This window comes from Ammospiza caudacuta, chromosome 3, assembly GCF_027887145.1.
Source record: "Ammospiza caudacuta isolate bAmmCau1 chromosome 3, bAmmCau1.pri, whole genome shotgun sequence".
Lineage (NCBI taxonomy): Eukaryota > Metazoa > Chordata > Aves > Passeriformes > Passerellidae > Ammospiza > Ammospiza caudacuta.
The window spans coordinates 65,372,611-65,388,317 of NC_080595.1; the positions used below are offsets into that span (position 1 = coordinate 65,372,611).

The 15,707-nt window shown below is 39.7% G+C and overlaps 1 protein-coding gene across 2 annotated transcripts in view; it reads right to left on the bottom strand.

The window, feature by feature from the left end:
- Positions 1 to 15,707, bottom strand: part of NCOA7 (nuclear receptor coactivator 7) — a 78,714-nt gene that overhangs the window by 49,882 nt on the left and 13,125 nt on the right. For both annotated transcript variants that reach the window (XM_058800907.1, XM_058800906.1), the window contains exon 2: positions 10,141 to 10,272. In XM_058800907.1, the coding sequence (XP_058656890.1) occupies positions 10,141 to 10,193 (53 nt within the window). In that variant the 5' untranslated portion in view covers positions 10,194 to 10,272. The remainder of the gene's footprint in view (positions 1 to 10,140; positions 10,273 to 15,707) is intronic.

Genomic DNA, 15,707 nt, shown 5'->3' on the forward strand with positions numbered 1-15,707 from the left:
CAAATTACCAATTAAATTTCAAAGTGCTCTGCATCACTGCATCAAACTATAAGATTTAACACAGCTTAAAAAAGAAAAACATGAAGGAAAAAAAATACACTTTCTCCTTTATATCATTAATAGACAAGGCCAAGGTTTTTTCTTTAAAAAAAAAGTCCCTAAATGGAAGCCAAACTAACGGCTTTAAATGCTAACTTTCATAATAACACCAAAATTATCCAAATGTCACCACATATTTCTCAAGGATTCTGTTAGTAACAGCTGGATATCACAGTATAAGAGATGCTGTGCACAAGCCTACAAACAGGTTGAAAACTTATCTATTCAGGAACAAATTTCAGCAAAAAACACAGCAATGTGAGTGGAAAAAGGCTTTATTTAAAGTATTTTAGAGTAATTGCTAAAACCAATGTCAACCAACCAAATGCATATCTCATTTCTCAACATTGTCCTCAAACAACCTGCATTCATTGTCCTCAACTTGCAACCTATTTTGCATGTTGAGCAGTTTGATGGCTTTCCTAACAGACTTCCCATGAACTGGCATGCAGCACAGAAGAAATGTCCAAGTTAATTTAGGATATTGTAACATGGATTAAAGTTCTGAAAAGACACACAGCCATGTTGTCGTGGAGGAATAAAAAGGAATCTGTAGTTTCAGTGTTTAGAATAATGGCTGATATTGTCTCATACAACAGATATTTCATAAGTGAGAATCATAATCAATCTACACCCTGAACAGGTGTCTGCATCATATCTGTACAAAATAATATGGCATCACCTTTTTAATACTGTAGTGAAAAGGCCATTAACGACAGGTATAAAGATGACAAGACAGGGAGAGCTTGTCTGCATGGAACAGTCACATGGCAGGCATGTACAAATGTAACTTCTAACAAGCATATACCTTAAAATGAGAATTTTACATGGTCTGATATTTTTCAGCAGCCATACCATTTACATTAGTGCAGTCGGTCCTCAATTACACTCATCAGAGATAAAATGTGTATTAATTACTACTTCTTAAAACTCCTGTGTGGGTTTTATATCAAATATTATATTATTTTAAATTTATTTTTGCCTGAAGAATATTTGCATTTTTTTCATTTTCTCTTCAACTGAAACTTTTAACCTGCAGTCAAAATGTATATGGCTGGGAGGGGAAGAAGCAATGACTTTAGGGAAAATGAAAAAGCCAAAAGTAAACCTTGCCCTCTGTCAGCGTGATGGAAGATGGGAAGACACAAGAGGCTCTGCTCTAGCTCCATGTTCTCTGGACTCTCTAAGTCCGTGAGGCCTCACTGCACTTGAGGCAGTAGCTGAACTAGAATAATATGCTGAGGAAAAGAGGAATGTAATCCTGAGAGGGAGCCCGTCTGCTCCTTGCAGCAGCACACCCAGGAGGCCGAGTGCTGCTGTCCCCTCCCTGCACATGCAGAGCAGGAGGGTGGTGGGGACAAGCAGGCCAGGAGCTATCTTCAGCTCTCCTGGTACTTTCAAGGACAATAACCTCCTATCAAATCCAGCCAGCCCACGCCAGATAAAGAAGGTGCTCTGTGACACTGTGTCCTGCTGCCTGCCATTATTCCCTTCTGGGCTGGGAAGGGAAGCTTTCTGGCATGCTGGCTCCTACCCCTGCTATGGCAGGTGGGTAAGGAGCTGCTGGCATTCCCTCCCCTCCCCTCTGGTGCTCTGGCACTTCTCCCTGCAGCCACAGTGCTTTGGACCTGCTCCCACCCCTCGTGCCTGCACAGCTCAGCTCCTACAAGCAGCTTTCACTGTTCTGTAACACCTAACAGTCTGGTTCCTCACACGCATAAAATTGCTCGGATGCATCTGTTCATGGGACCAGAGTCATATGCTGTAGTTTTGGATTGCCAAAAAAAAAAAAAAAAAAAAAAAAAAAAAAAAATTCGTTTTGGCAGTATTTGCAACAACAAAAAAATCCTTCTTAGCCTCGTGCAAGCAGAACTGCAACATGCAGCACCTGCTGCGGTCCAGGTGGAAAGAGCAGCATCATCTTTTTAACATTTAGCTCCCTAACAGATAGGGAACATACAGATAAATCTGCCTGAGGAGATTTGACTTTTAACAATTGTCTGATTGAAACATGTGATTGACACCTTCAAGCCATTTATTTATAGAAGCAGTACTGAAAGTAAAAATCCGTTATAGAAAGGCATTGTTATGCCAAAACCATAATATAATTTAAACTAAGCTTACCCATGATTGGCTAGCTGTTAAGCTTACACCTACTGAAATAAAAATAGCCAGTCCAGAAAAATAGTAGCAAAAGCCTGAAGTTATTAGCAGTATATTAAGTGTTTTACAAGACAAGTTCTCTGTGCCAGAAACTGCTGCCTCACAGGAAAATACTCAGTGTATTAAGACATCCAGAGGGCTGATTTATGGCTTATTTACATTACAAAGGTTTTCCACTATAGGGACAATTATCTCCCTCCTCCCCAAATTCCTAACCACTCCTGCTGCTCTCCTTGGGATATTCTCTCACATAAATCAATAGGAGGAATCCCACAGATCTTGGTGGACTAACATAAGAGACTTAAAGCATAGGTAACATACATCTTCAAATTTCAGATGATCCTAGGAAACTCTCCTTGCTCAGACTACAGAGTAGGAGAGAAAAAAACACCAAAAACCTACACTTAACAAGTCACCTCCAGATAATCAGATTGGCAGGCACAGGGTGGGGTGGAAGAAATCCCTTCCGAACACTGTCTGGCAGCTGGATTAACACTGAGGGCATGAGAGTTTACCATGGGGAGCCTAAGGCCACCAGGAATATGCACACAGCCTCTTACCCTTTGAAAGCTCCAGAGCAGAGGCAAAAAGCTTCATTTCCTTGGGGAGGCAAGAGTGGGGAGCCCAATGCCTAAAGGCATGCAGCAAAAACTTCAGAACGTGCATCTAGTAGTTCAGATGCAGTGCAAGCAAACAGGTGTACCCACAGTATTTCCCCTCTTACCAACAGAATTCCCTTAGTTAGCTATATAGTGCTTTCCAGTCTCTCATATAGAGGGGGAACACTGCCCCTTTCCAAAAGCATGTTCCTGTAGGTATCATTCATCCCTTTCCCCTTAAACATGCAGCACTCTTCGCAGAAATATACTATATAATGTAGCATGGCATATGGCAAAACCATACAGGCAAAAGCCTCAAATGATGGTAGATACAAAGGCAAGCAATTTTGTTCATGAGCCAGAAACACCTTCCCTGAGGGTACATGTCTGTCTTCTTATCAACCTGTGTTTTCTTCAATCCAGCAAACTCTAACTTAGCTCACAATGCTGACTGTTCTCCTTCTCAAAATACTGTACAGCCCACTCCCTACTCCCCGTGGTACAAAGCACAGGAGAGTTGACCAGGACTGCTGCCAAAAGGAGGTAAGACAGTTGCTATTTATCAGAGCATGAGCAGAAGCTGATTAACAGCACCACTAAAAAGTCAGTACCATTAGGCATCTCTTTAGGTGGCTGCTTCTGGAAGGTGCCTTCATGCTGGGGCAGCTCAGTGATGGCAGCTCTGTCATCCACAAAGACATGGCAAAACCAGAAGGCTGAGTGTGACCACTTCCTTCCAGCAGCATCTTACACAGCATCACTTCAAAATCAACCATGCCACCACACTTCTGCCAAGTATTATGCTACATTTCCACCAGTGTTTAAGCTAGACTTAATTTTAAAACAGTTCACTGGGGTTAAACAGAATTTTATGCAGTAGATACATCAACTGCCTAAGAACAGAAGAGAACACCTGGGAGGCTGAAAGGACAAGACCATATCTACAGACACTACAGAAACAGTACAACAATTTAAAAATGTAATTATATCAGATACAGTAAGAAGTCTGTATCTCACCTATCCAGAAAGCCACTCTGTAAAGCCTTACAAATTTCATCATTTTTAAGATAAGTCTTTAAATCCTTCCAAGAGCAAAAGGGTAAATGGCATGGCCCAGGAATGTCCAGGAATGGCTGGACCAGGAATGTCCAGCACAGCCCTCAGTGCCTGGCATTCCCAGCTACAGGCTGCAGGAAAGGGAAGTAGAGGAAGACAAATTACATTGCAACTATGTTAATAGCCATTGTTATCCAAACTGCACAGATGTCTACATTAAAAGACCCATGGTGTAACTATTTATGTTCTATAAAGAAGGCTAAATAAGTTTCTTCTTAAAGGCTGATTAAGAGACACCCAAAGGTCCCTTTGGGAAAAGCAAATTTAAGGTCATTGAATGCTTCTCTCTAACAATCCAACCTTACAAGAATCTTGCAAGGTGAAAAATTGTGATATTACTGGTGTGACACAGTACATTTGGAGATTAACTAAACTCTCTTCTCTGCCTAGTCTGCTCTCAAAGAAATCAAGAATAACACAAAATTCCACCTTTCTTCTCTGTCCTAAAAAAAGCCTCTTCCTTCAGAGGCCACACTGTTACCCAAGACTCACTTCACATGCAGGGGGAAGTGAATGGGTGAGGAGGTTAACCACGCTTCCTGTCTTACACAAGCTTTGTATCTCCATAAACAGCATTTCTGGTACTGGAAAGTTTCAAAGAAGCCTGAGGAAAGCCTCAGGGCCCCATTAAGTACTTTCACTAATTGTTAGCAGTAACAAAATTCTTCCTCAATCCTAAATGACTCCACTACTCTTGAGGATGAAAGCACTGGAAAGAACCAAGACTACAGAAACCACTATCTTGTTTATGTTTCCCAGAGGAAGCACTCACATTGGGAATAATTCTGTGATTTAAAGACTAAACAGAAAATGGTGATTCATGCTCTTTTGCTGAATTCTGTCCTGCACCCTAGAATTACAGGACTGCTAACCCAGAAACCTCGGCATCCAGAAAGCAACTCCAATGTGAGATGAGGAAACAGTTCCCAAGATTAACAGCTGTTCAACTTCTCCCAGGCAACACTTCAGAAAAAGCAGGTTCAATTTTCAATTTCCCTCCCAACTCTCATTCTCCAGATTTACACTATGATAAAAGAAAACTTTATATACATACATATATATATATATATATATATATATATATATACATCTATACATATACACACACACATATATATACACACAAAACACACAAAAAAGTTTGTAAGCAATGACTAGCAAGTGTCTCTCAAGCATCTGAAGGACCTGACCAACCTCCCAAAGCCCCACCTAACAGGCCCCAGGGATGCTGTCAGTGAAATTCTAGACATTTTTCCAACTTCTTACACGACATTTGCAAAGGGCAGCTAAAATACTGACCTGCAGCACAAAAGACAGAATGTTTGCTAAAAACATTGAAACCACTCAAGCATAAGTACCTGGCAGGGAAATCATAACACTGTGTGTTTCAGAAAATATTTTATGGGTTTTTTTCAGCTATCCACCATAGCAAATCAACTATCCTGCACACACACACCCTAAATAACAGAGCAAATAATAACCAGTGTGCCCCATAAATCTGAAGTAGTGATATATTCAGCCTTTTTTACAAAATAGAATGCCTCAGGCATACATGATATTGCCTGAAACAATATGAATAAAATGCAATACTGTTATTCAGTTTCAGTAACTCAATTATGAGGTAATGTTTAGATATCTGGAAGCAGAGCTAAGATATTTTCATTGTACAGATGAACTGAAATGATGTATTATTTCCTAGAGCCATTTAAAAATATTTAAGCATCTCCAGGATCTTGGCTTGACTATTCTTCACACCCAAGATAAACCTCCATGATGGTTTAAAAACAATGTGTGGAAAACTTTTCCTCCTAAAAGCAACAAATAAAATATGGGTGCTACAGGAAACCATAATAAACATCAACACATTGGCTCAGGAGAATGAGAACAATTGCAAGGAGGCAACTGCTGGAGGAATACTGAGCTGAGGAACAGCCAATACTTAAGTCTGTTACATAGATATAATGAGCCTGGCCAACAAGAACCACACCTAACAGAAAAACTTATTAAAAGGTCTCACATACATGAGATGGCCTCCAGGAAGTAACTTTGTACATATATATCTTATCTAGGTTTTCCTCTCTCCTAGCCACCACTGATGCCCTTTTTCCACACAGCCCCTCTGTGCTCACTGTGTTTTTATTTCATCATCCTACTGTGTCTTAATAGCCACAGGAATAAAAAATATTAAGTGCAGAATTAGTGAATATGGGAACAAAACAGAAGACAGGAAAAGTCCAAATGAAATGCTTACAAATCTGACAGCTTGCAGTATACAAAAGACTGACCAAGGGAGTGACCACAGCCTGTCAGACCAAGGGTCTGTGCAAGCCAACATCCTGCCTCCAACAGCTGCCAAGAGCAAGGATCAGGGAAAAACAATAACATGACAATTACATATAATGCCTTCCCCAGCTCAGCTTTCCAGAATCTAGGGGCTAACAGCTCAGTAGTTATGTATCAATGATTCCTACTGTTGGAATTGTTGTGAATACTTGAAAGGAAAGCTATGGTTAGGTCATAACCAGCTATGGGACTGAAAAACTGAAAACCATTTGTTGTATGGTTTTATTTATTTTTAAGTATCAAAAATAATTGGAAGGGGAAAAAATCTGTAAATTGGAGCTGGTAAGAAGTAAACAACAACTGCAGTAAACACTTATATTTATCTTTTTTAAATCTTGTTTTTAATGTATAAACCTTCACCTGTATGATGTAAATTTAGGTATCTAAGCCAAGAACCTAAATCAACTTAAAACATGCTGTGAATTCCTTTATTTCCCTTAGATATTGGCATCATAAGGAAAGAGGAGGTGAGCATCAAGCTATACAACTGGCTTCAGGTTCTAAAAAAGTATTAAAAACCTGGAGCTAAAAGGAGTCTCTGCCTACCGGGATGGTCTTTGGAGCATGTCCTAGACATTTATGTGGTTTTCTCAACAGAATGATGGTAGCAAGACCAATGTAAACTCAATAAACACAAAGGCACCCAAATCCCAGTGAGAATATTTTCCCTAGTACAAGTGCTTCGTTTTTGGCTTCAGAAATACGGCTCTCAGTAGTGACCAAAAAGAAACTGAAAACTAAAATTCATAATTCCCCTGGAAACTATTAAGAAATCATTCAACATAAGTATGGCTTTTACAGTTCATCTCCACACAGATTGTTCAGATTAAGTCACCACAAGTTGAAGACACAGCAATTAATAAAATTAATGTAAGTATTTTGGTCAACTTGTTGAAAAGCAGCAACTTTTCATATAAAGTACACTTATTTATTTTCCCTAAGACAGTAGGAGACAGCTACTTAACACAGGATTGTACAAAGCATGGAAAATGCTCAGCAGCTCACTGCGATGAATGCTGAGACCCAGAAAATCTGAACCTGAAACAGCTCCTTTTCTCATTCTTCCAAAACACTATTCAAACTCTTCCTTTATGATTTCTCATATCCTTTAACTGCTTGTCCAAAGATATCCAGTATCACACAATAGCACATGCAAAATATATCCAGCACATGCAAAACAATTCCACTTTCGAGCTGTACATACAGCCTTCCAGACTACCAATTTATATCCAAGGCAATTCTTTCCATGTGATACACAGCACTCATTCTGGTAGTTTCTTTCTAAATTAAGTTGAAAATTTAATGGCTACTCAATTTATGAGGTGAAGTACCCCTAAACTCAAACCTACATAAATGGCCAAGGGAAACAAGGCTCTACATCCTGTGAGAGGGAAGATGCACAGGCAGAGGGAAATAGGAGGTTTTATTTGGGTTCATGGCCCATAATCCCAATAAAAAGCACCAAAAGCCACAGTAGAGCCATTACACAGAAATGTGCCACTGCACACGCATTACACTGTTCCATCTGTTTTTGGACTTGCTGAATACCAGCACAGATCCTGGTCCATTTGGGAGCCAATGACACAGAAGGCAACAGAAATGCCTAAAAACATGATTGGGAAAAAAAGGCAAAAAATAAAGACTATTCTGTGTAGTTAAGTAGGAGTAGCAGTTAAATAGGGACGTATTGCATAAGAGAAATTTATGCTCATGTTACTCTTACACTTTCACTTCTTGCCTGTTAAACTCCTACAAGCTGTAACATTTTATCTACACATGGAATCTAAATCACTCTTTAAAAAGTTTTGAAGACATTACTGTTTTGTTTGGAAAAAAAATCACTTTTTTGGTTTCCTGAGAACGAAGGCAAAAAATAAGCCCTTTACCCCAAAACACAGTGGGTAAAATTGCATTTGGTAAGAAGCAAAAATGGATGGGGAAAGTTTTATTTCAGCTTCACTTGCCACAGGGAGGAGAGAAGACCTGGGAAGACTGAGGCTCTGTATCTGTAGTAGAAAAATATGATGGCTGAGTGGGTGTCTTCAACAGAGCAATTTCAAATATTTTAAAGGACAAATGTGTAAACAATGCTAAATTTGGGGGACAGAGATGCAGACAATTTCATGTTCATCTTAATCTTGCAATTCAGGAGCTGGTTTGTCAGCATATATTTTGGGATTCTCAAGCTTCCCTCCAACAATTGCAAGCACAACCACTCTGACATTGAGCACCACCCCTAGCTAGCTAAGAAAGAATAAGCTGGCTAAACTATATCATCTTTGTAAATAAAAGCAAAGCTTTTTCAATAATTTTTATAATTTGGACTCCATGATTGGTGATTTTTAAAAAATAAAGGATGTTGCTTTCCTAATAACTTGTCTTTGTTAATTTAGCAAGTCTCTAATCATCTCTGAGCTCTGACGTACAGGAAGAGCCAAGACCTGCAACCTATATAAAGAAAAAAGAAGCAAGCTGGGAGGGAAAGAGGTAACCTCTCCAAAGTTACACAGCAGCTAAGTGCTAATACTACGAATTGATTTCCCATCTTTTTGAACCTTGCTCAATGTCCTATGCCCATACAAGACATGCTGCCCCTGTGAACTTTTAAAAGAGAACACTCACAAGATGACAGAGGAAAACAGATTAAATATAATTGTCAAGGACCCTCCTGAAAGCCTCTTGAGGATTTCCACTTGTTTAGCAGACAGCACTTAGAAGGAACACAAAACATTCTCAACACTAAAGCATCTTACTCAGACATCCATCTCAAAGCCTGAGTCTTCTTTAACAGAAAATTTCTTGTTCCTTAGTACAATCCCTTTAGCTACTTCTGCTTTATCCTTCATAAGCCTCCTCTGTTTTAGGTGCCACTATCCACTTCCCCTTCTCAGAATCCCAAACTGCAACATTCTGCCAACATCAACATAACTGCATTTCTCCAAATAGAAAGCAAGTCACCAGACACTAACACATGACCAAAACTTCCTCCAGTCTTCAGCCACCATTACATAGAACCTGAATAGCAATAAAGCAGCAGCAACTTCTCCCCACACTACTTCCAAATGTTGTGACAGGCATGTCTCTAGATCTAGACTGCAATGCACTAAGGCTGCAGTTATTTAGTACTGAGTGGAGACAGGATACAGTTCTCCTCTTCAATACAACAGAAACATACTTGAGGCAAAGATGCTTTTTAAACCTATTTCCTATCCCCTCACAGGAGTAAGTGAGCTTTGGTTCTTCTTGTACATCAGAGCTCAGAGATGATTAGAGACTTGCCCAATTAAAGACAAGTTATTAGGAAACCAACATCCTTTATTTCTTAAAAATCACCAATCATGAATTCAAATTGATAAAATGATTGAAAATACATTGCTTTTATTTATAAAGATGGTATGATTTAGCCAGCTTATTTTTTCTTAAGTAGCCTCACCTAATGAGATAATACTATTTAATCTGTGCTTTATGTGAAAACAAACTTCAGGTTTAGACACACATATGTTTCAGATATGCTTGGTTTCATCAACACTGTCCAGGAACTTGATGCCAGAAGCTCAAATACAGTGCAATTTACAACTGAACAGCCAAGAACAGTTAAATATTACAAATCAGAATTATAATTCAAGTATCCTCTACTACTCAAAAGAAAAAAATCTCCACTTAAACATCAGGGATAGAGCATGGAAAGCACCTTCTGGATACATACTGCAGCACGGGCTTAATTTTTACAAATACTTGAAAAATCACAAAGCCTTATCAAAAAGGCAGAATAAGGGGTTCTGCATTTTAATCAACACTGAAATAAGCCCTGTGAGCTTACCGAGCAAAATAGCCCTGTCGCCGTTCCTTCTTCTCCTCCTTGGTCTCCATCATTCACAGCGCAGTGGGCAAGGTGAGCAGCCACGCGTGATGCTCCTTTTCCCCTCAGCACCTCATAACCAGGCAGAGTCTCCTGTATATAACAGTTAAAAACAGGAAGTTCATAAATCAACATGCCAACAACACCTACAAAACCCAACAGGTTGTGGAAATACAACTGACCCAGTGACAAAGCAAAGTAAAACTTTAACCAGTGTTTGCTGTGAAGTGCCCATCAAGTATACAATGAGACAAAGCAATAAATGCACTCAGGCCAGTTTCTCAGCAGTGGAAGACATTTTGCAAAGCAGGTAACTCAAAGGGCAGCATCAAGTTTTGAAACTCCGGAAAGATTAAACTACTTTCAAGTACAAAAAAAATCTTCCAGGTCTCATGTGTTTCCTAGACAGGTAGATCAAGAGAAATTTGGAAATATATAGTACAAACAGAATAACCAGTAAGACACACAATGCTTACTTTGAATTTAAATTTTAAATTACTAAAAATACTATAAGATTTTGAGAGATCTGAAAGTTTTAAAAACAATGTAAAAGAAAAAAGAGTGATCTACATTCTGTACAAGGTTTGACTTTGTGACCAATACACAAGCTCAAACAACCATACAGAGAGAAACAAGATGGACCTCTGGTTCTCCCAATGAAGTGTAGTCACCTTGAAATAGGCATGACTAGGAAAGGTTATCTAGGTTATCTGAGAACTTTAAAAAAGAAAAAAGGAGACCAGTAGAACTGTTTTTTGACATGAAAATCACCACCTCTTGGTGGAATGCTGCACCAAGATCCTTGGAAAACAGAAGCTGAGAATTTCCAAATTGCTTTATAATTACTGTAATTAACAACATGCCACATAAACTGCTGCCCAAGATCCCTGCCAAGATGTTTTATCATTTTCCTCTCCTCAACATACGCTTAACCTACCCTGATGGCTTGTGCACATGCACAAAGTAAGTTAACTTTAGAGTTTTTTATCAGTATTTCAGAATAAACTCAAATCAGTAGCTGCTATTAAACATTTTAGTCTAATGGGCCGTATAACAAAGAAATAGAAGCCACATAATTATGATTCATAGCAAAAGAAGAAAAAATCCTCTGGGACCTAATCAGTTTCCATTATTTTCCCCTGCATTAAAAGATCACAAGCTACAAGACTGCCAGATGTCAACAAAAGAGATGATGCAGCAAAGACAGACTAATCTACTTGAAAAGCCCAAGAACAAATCATGCTAGAAATCCTTGCCACAATTTTCTCTCCTTACTGATGGATGATTAGTCCACAGCATATGAAGCCCATTGCTTCAAAATGCACTTTTTCTAACTCATTAGTTTTGAATTAATCCAGTGCATCAGAAAGAATCAAATTGCTCTCATTTTTACACATCAGGTAGTCTTACAGTAATGGGTAGTCTTTAAATGGCAAATACCTGACATCTCTAGCTTTATGAAGAGAATACAATTCTACCTCCGCAAGGTAACACATGATGGAGGACACAGCTGGACACCTAAACCTCCATGACAGAAGCATAACAGCAGCATTAGAACAAGCTGGCCAGCTCAGATGTTCAGCCTGTATGAAGACACCACAAAGTTCCTGAGAATTCTGATGCATCTCTATGTTCCCTGTTGGGGAACGTTCTTGGATCTTCAGAGGATCAGAACTGGTGGCTTCATTAGCACTGCCTTTAGAGTTACAGTAAGTCTTCCCAAGTGTTCAGCTACAATCTCTACAGTGAATTACAAGAGTTCAAAGGAGGAACCACTTTTCCCCCTTCACCTGCTTTGCCTTCACTACATTGTGATGTGCCATGAGGGCACTGACAGGCCAGAGCTGAATCTCACAATGACACCAAGAACTATCAAATAACCCCAAAGCATCAAAATAGTGTTAAACCCATGACCACAAGGACAGCAGGACCCATGGGAAGGGGAAGAGGAAGAGTCCTTCATCTCACTGAAGCAAGATCAGTTGAGATGAAGAGAGGCAAGAGAGACCTATCCTCACTGGCTAATCCCATGCAAGGGTCAGTGGTATGCTCTTTCCAGTCATTCTCTTCCTCTCCCATGATCTGACATCCCCAGCCAGGGAAGTCACTGCCCAGCTCCAGGCTGGCAGACAGAGAGCTCTACTGCCCAGGGAGCCAGGATTAGAAACCCCCGCCTGCCCACAGCCCTGCCAGGCCCAGGGCCAGAGCAGCCACCCCTGCTGCAGCAAAAAGGGGCACAAAAAAGGAGAGAGGAGGTGAAGCCTGCACCTAACCACAGACGCTGCAGGAGCTGCCAGCACCAAACCAGAGAGGCACTGCTCAGCTCCCCATGTGTGAGCTGTGCTGTTTGCTTCCATCAGTGCTAAACAAAGCCAGCAATGCCAACATGGGTATGGAGCCTGTTCTTCTCATATCAAATAAATCCAACTCCAATTCCTTTCACATGGTGAGGAGGAATAAAGCAAGAATTCAAAAAAATTAAATCATTGTATTCATAACAGATGGGCACTGAGAAAATTGGAATGTTATCCACAGAGCAGACACAGCAAAGGCATTCAGGCTTTTTTTTTTCTTTCACTAATAAAAATACCCAGCAACACATATCCAGTCACCAAACCAAGTAAATTTTCATAATAACATAATTCAATGTCAGATCCCACTCTGTTGACCTAAAACTTACTTAGTTTAACTTCTTAGAAGAAACAGCAGTGTTGTTCTAGAAAGGCATATTAAGGTCTGAAAATTATACTTTGAAAACATAGTACTAGAATTACCAAACTGATTAGGAATGCTGACTTCTTAACTGCTGAGTTTACCTGTGTTGTTGGGAATTTTGCACTAGTTGCCTCAAAGGAAAAAAAAAGAGAAAATCTGACAGCTAGGAGGAACACAGCACAGCCTGCAGTAATTGCTACAGAAAACTAGTATTTAGTATTTCTGAGAGGTCCTTTTCAATTTTAGTTTTTTAAGCAGTTACAGCACAAAAGTCACATTTACTTTACAGGATGTCACTGACAATTTAAAGTGACATCAAAATAGGCAAACCTACTCCACACTTCTCCCTTGTCCTTTGATATTTTACAAGAAAAAAAAATTCAAGGTAATCTTTATCATCTGCATAAAATGCTATTAAGGCTATATGATTCAAATGAATCTTGGTTTCCTGGCAGCTCCTTTCTGGTACAGATGAATACTGAATCAGCATACCATTAAAAATGTACGTATTTGGGGATATTTATATGCTGAGAAACAGACAACTTACTCATATATCATGAGTTCAGTCCAAACTCAAAGGATGACAAAGCTGATTTTATATAAATTTCAGGCTCAGTTTAACCTTTTCTACACCCTGAACAGAAGCAGACTGTGAAAATCTTCTATTATATGTTTACAGCAGTGCTAATTCTTTAATTAGGCATTTTCAAGGCAAACCAAACAATGCATTTCAGTAAGGAGCCTGTTAAATAACTGCCACTCTCCAAATTTAGCCAGTGTCAGCACCTGATAATTATATAAAGAAAAGAAAAGAATAAAATACATAAACATACACTGTTCTTCCCTGATTTAGCCCTACTGCTCTGAATATTTTATTTATATTTACTCATTTCTGGATACTTGCTGTGTCTCTCTAGTGTTGCTGCCAGGGAATTCTGGGGAGTTCACTGAAAATTTGTAATTAGAATGGGAATACTCCAACGAGGCCAAAAAAAATTTTGTTTTTTAAATGTTATAATCACAGGAACAGACTGAACTCCTAACCATGGATATCCACACCCCTTCTACTGTCACCACACTCTCAAGACCTCCAGGAACTGCTTCCAGGTCCTGCTGTCCTCCCTGCAACCTGGCACTGCAGGACAGCAGCCTCCTGCACTGGTACATTCAAAGTAGCAGCAGAAGATGCTCTAAGTGCAGGGATAAAAAAAGGGAACAGAAGATTAAAAGTAACTTAGTGTGTGAATAGAGCACTCTTTAAAGACTGATAAATTTACCAATTTTTCAAAATTATTTTTTCTCCCTTTTCCTTCCCTTCTCATGCATGAAGAATGATGTACCTTGCTACTTGGAGTTTAAGTAGTTCACATTTTCATGAAATGAGAAAAAGTCCTGCTTGCTGTGCTCAGGAGTAAGCACCCAGAAATCCCGTCTGCTTCCCTAAAGCATCAACAAGCAATCCTTTAGTCATGGGCATTACTTTCCAAAACTGTGCATGTGAACAACAGTACATCCAACAGCACAGCAATGCAGAAACCAGTGAAGCATCTGACTATTTTTACAACATTCAGTGGACTTGATAGCTTTTCTCTTGGCCATCTGTGTCCACTGCAAGTCCTGGAAAAACATATGGAGAAAAAGAAACATTCAAGATCATGCGATTCTCTAGACACATTTTTGATGACCCTGTAGAGTCAGTATTTCCCAACCTCTCATGCGGTAGGAAAAGTATGTAATTCCCTGCTTTGCAAATGGGGAGCTGAACTGTAAGAATTACCTCCACATGCTCCAATGAGAGCAGAAGAGCAATGTGTGCAAGTGCCCTCCCAGTAGCTTTAATCCAGCCTTAACAATGAGAACATGGGAGGAGATTGCTTTGACAAGGAGATAGTTATTATTTTCTGTGAAATTTAAACTGACTGACTTTGGAAACCAATAGTACAATCTCGATTTTATCTGGCTCTGTGGGCATATACATAAGAATAATAGCTCAAAAGAAAAAAAGCCTAACTCTAACTCCTCTGAGGATCCAGGCTCGCTCAGCCCGTTCAGCAAGGAGCAAGCATGTAGAAAAAAGCAATTAACTGGCTTCAGGAAAACCAAGTCAAGGGTAGCGTACTCCATAACTTAGCAGGACCCTCAAAATGCAAGAGACAGTGGCAGCGATCACACTGTGAACAGCAAGCAGGGAAGGTCTACAGTCTACACACAAATTTTCCACTTGGGAAGGCAGAGTAGATGAAGGTACAAGACTCCCAGCGAGACAGCCAAGCAGACATGGCCACAGCAAGGATGCAACAGGGAGACCCCACTGTGCTGAGGGAACAGGATGCTGCCCAGACACACCACGTAGCTCTCATCTGCTCTCTGGCACGGTGTCCCACACAACAGTAATTTTTTATTTTTGCTTCTCTATTATACCTCTGCCCCTGAGATTACAAACACCACACACATCTGCTCACAGCAGGGCACGCTTCCAATCACCTGCTGTAATAACAACATTCAAAACTGGTCATATCAGACACCAAGCATTACTAATGATCTGGCTTAGGTCTGCAACTCTGCAACAGTGTCTTCTTACGAATAACAAGTCTTCTGGGTACATGTGCCAATTCTGACCCCTAAAAGATGCAGCATGAGAGATGACAAGGGTTACACCAATAAGCCACTACTAAGACAAAAAAACTGAAAAGGTATGTTTGTACTACCTAAAGAGCAATACTAAAAATATCTCTCAAGTTGGAAGAGTAAGAAATTGTAGAACAAATCACAGATAGAAGGGAAAGGGTTTCAGTGTATTAGATCTGAAATTG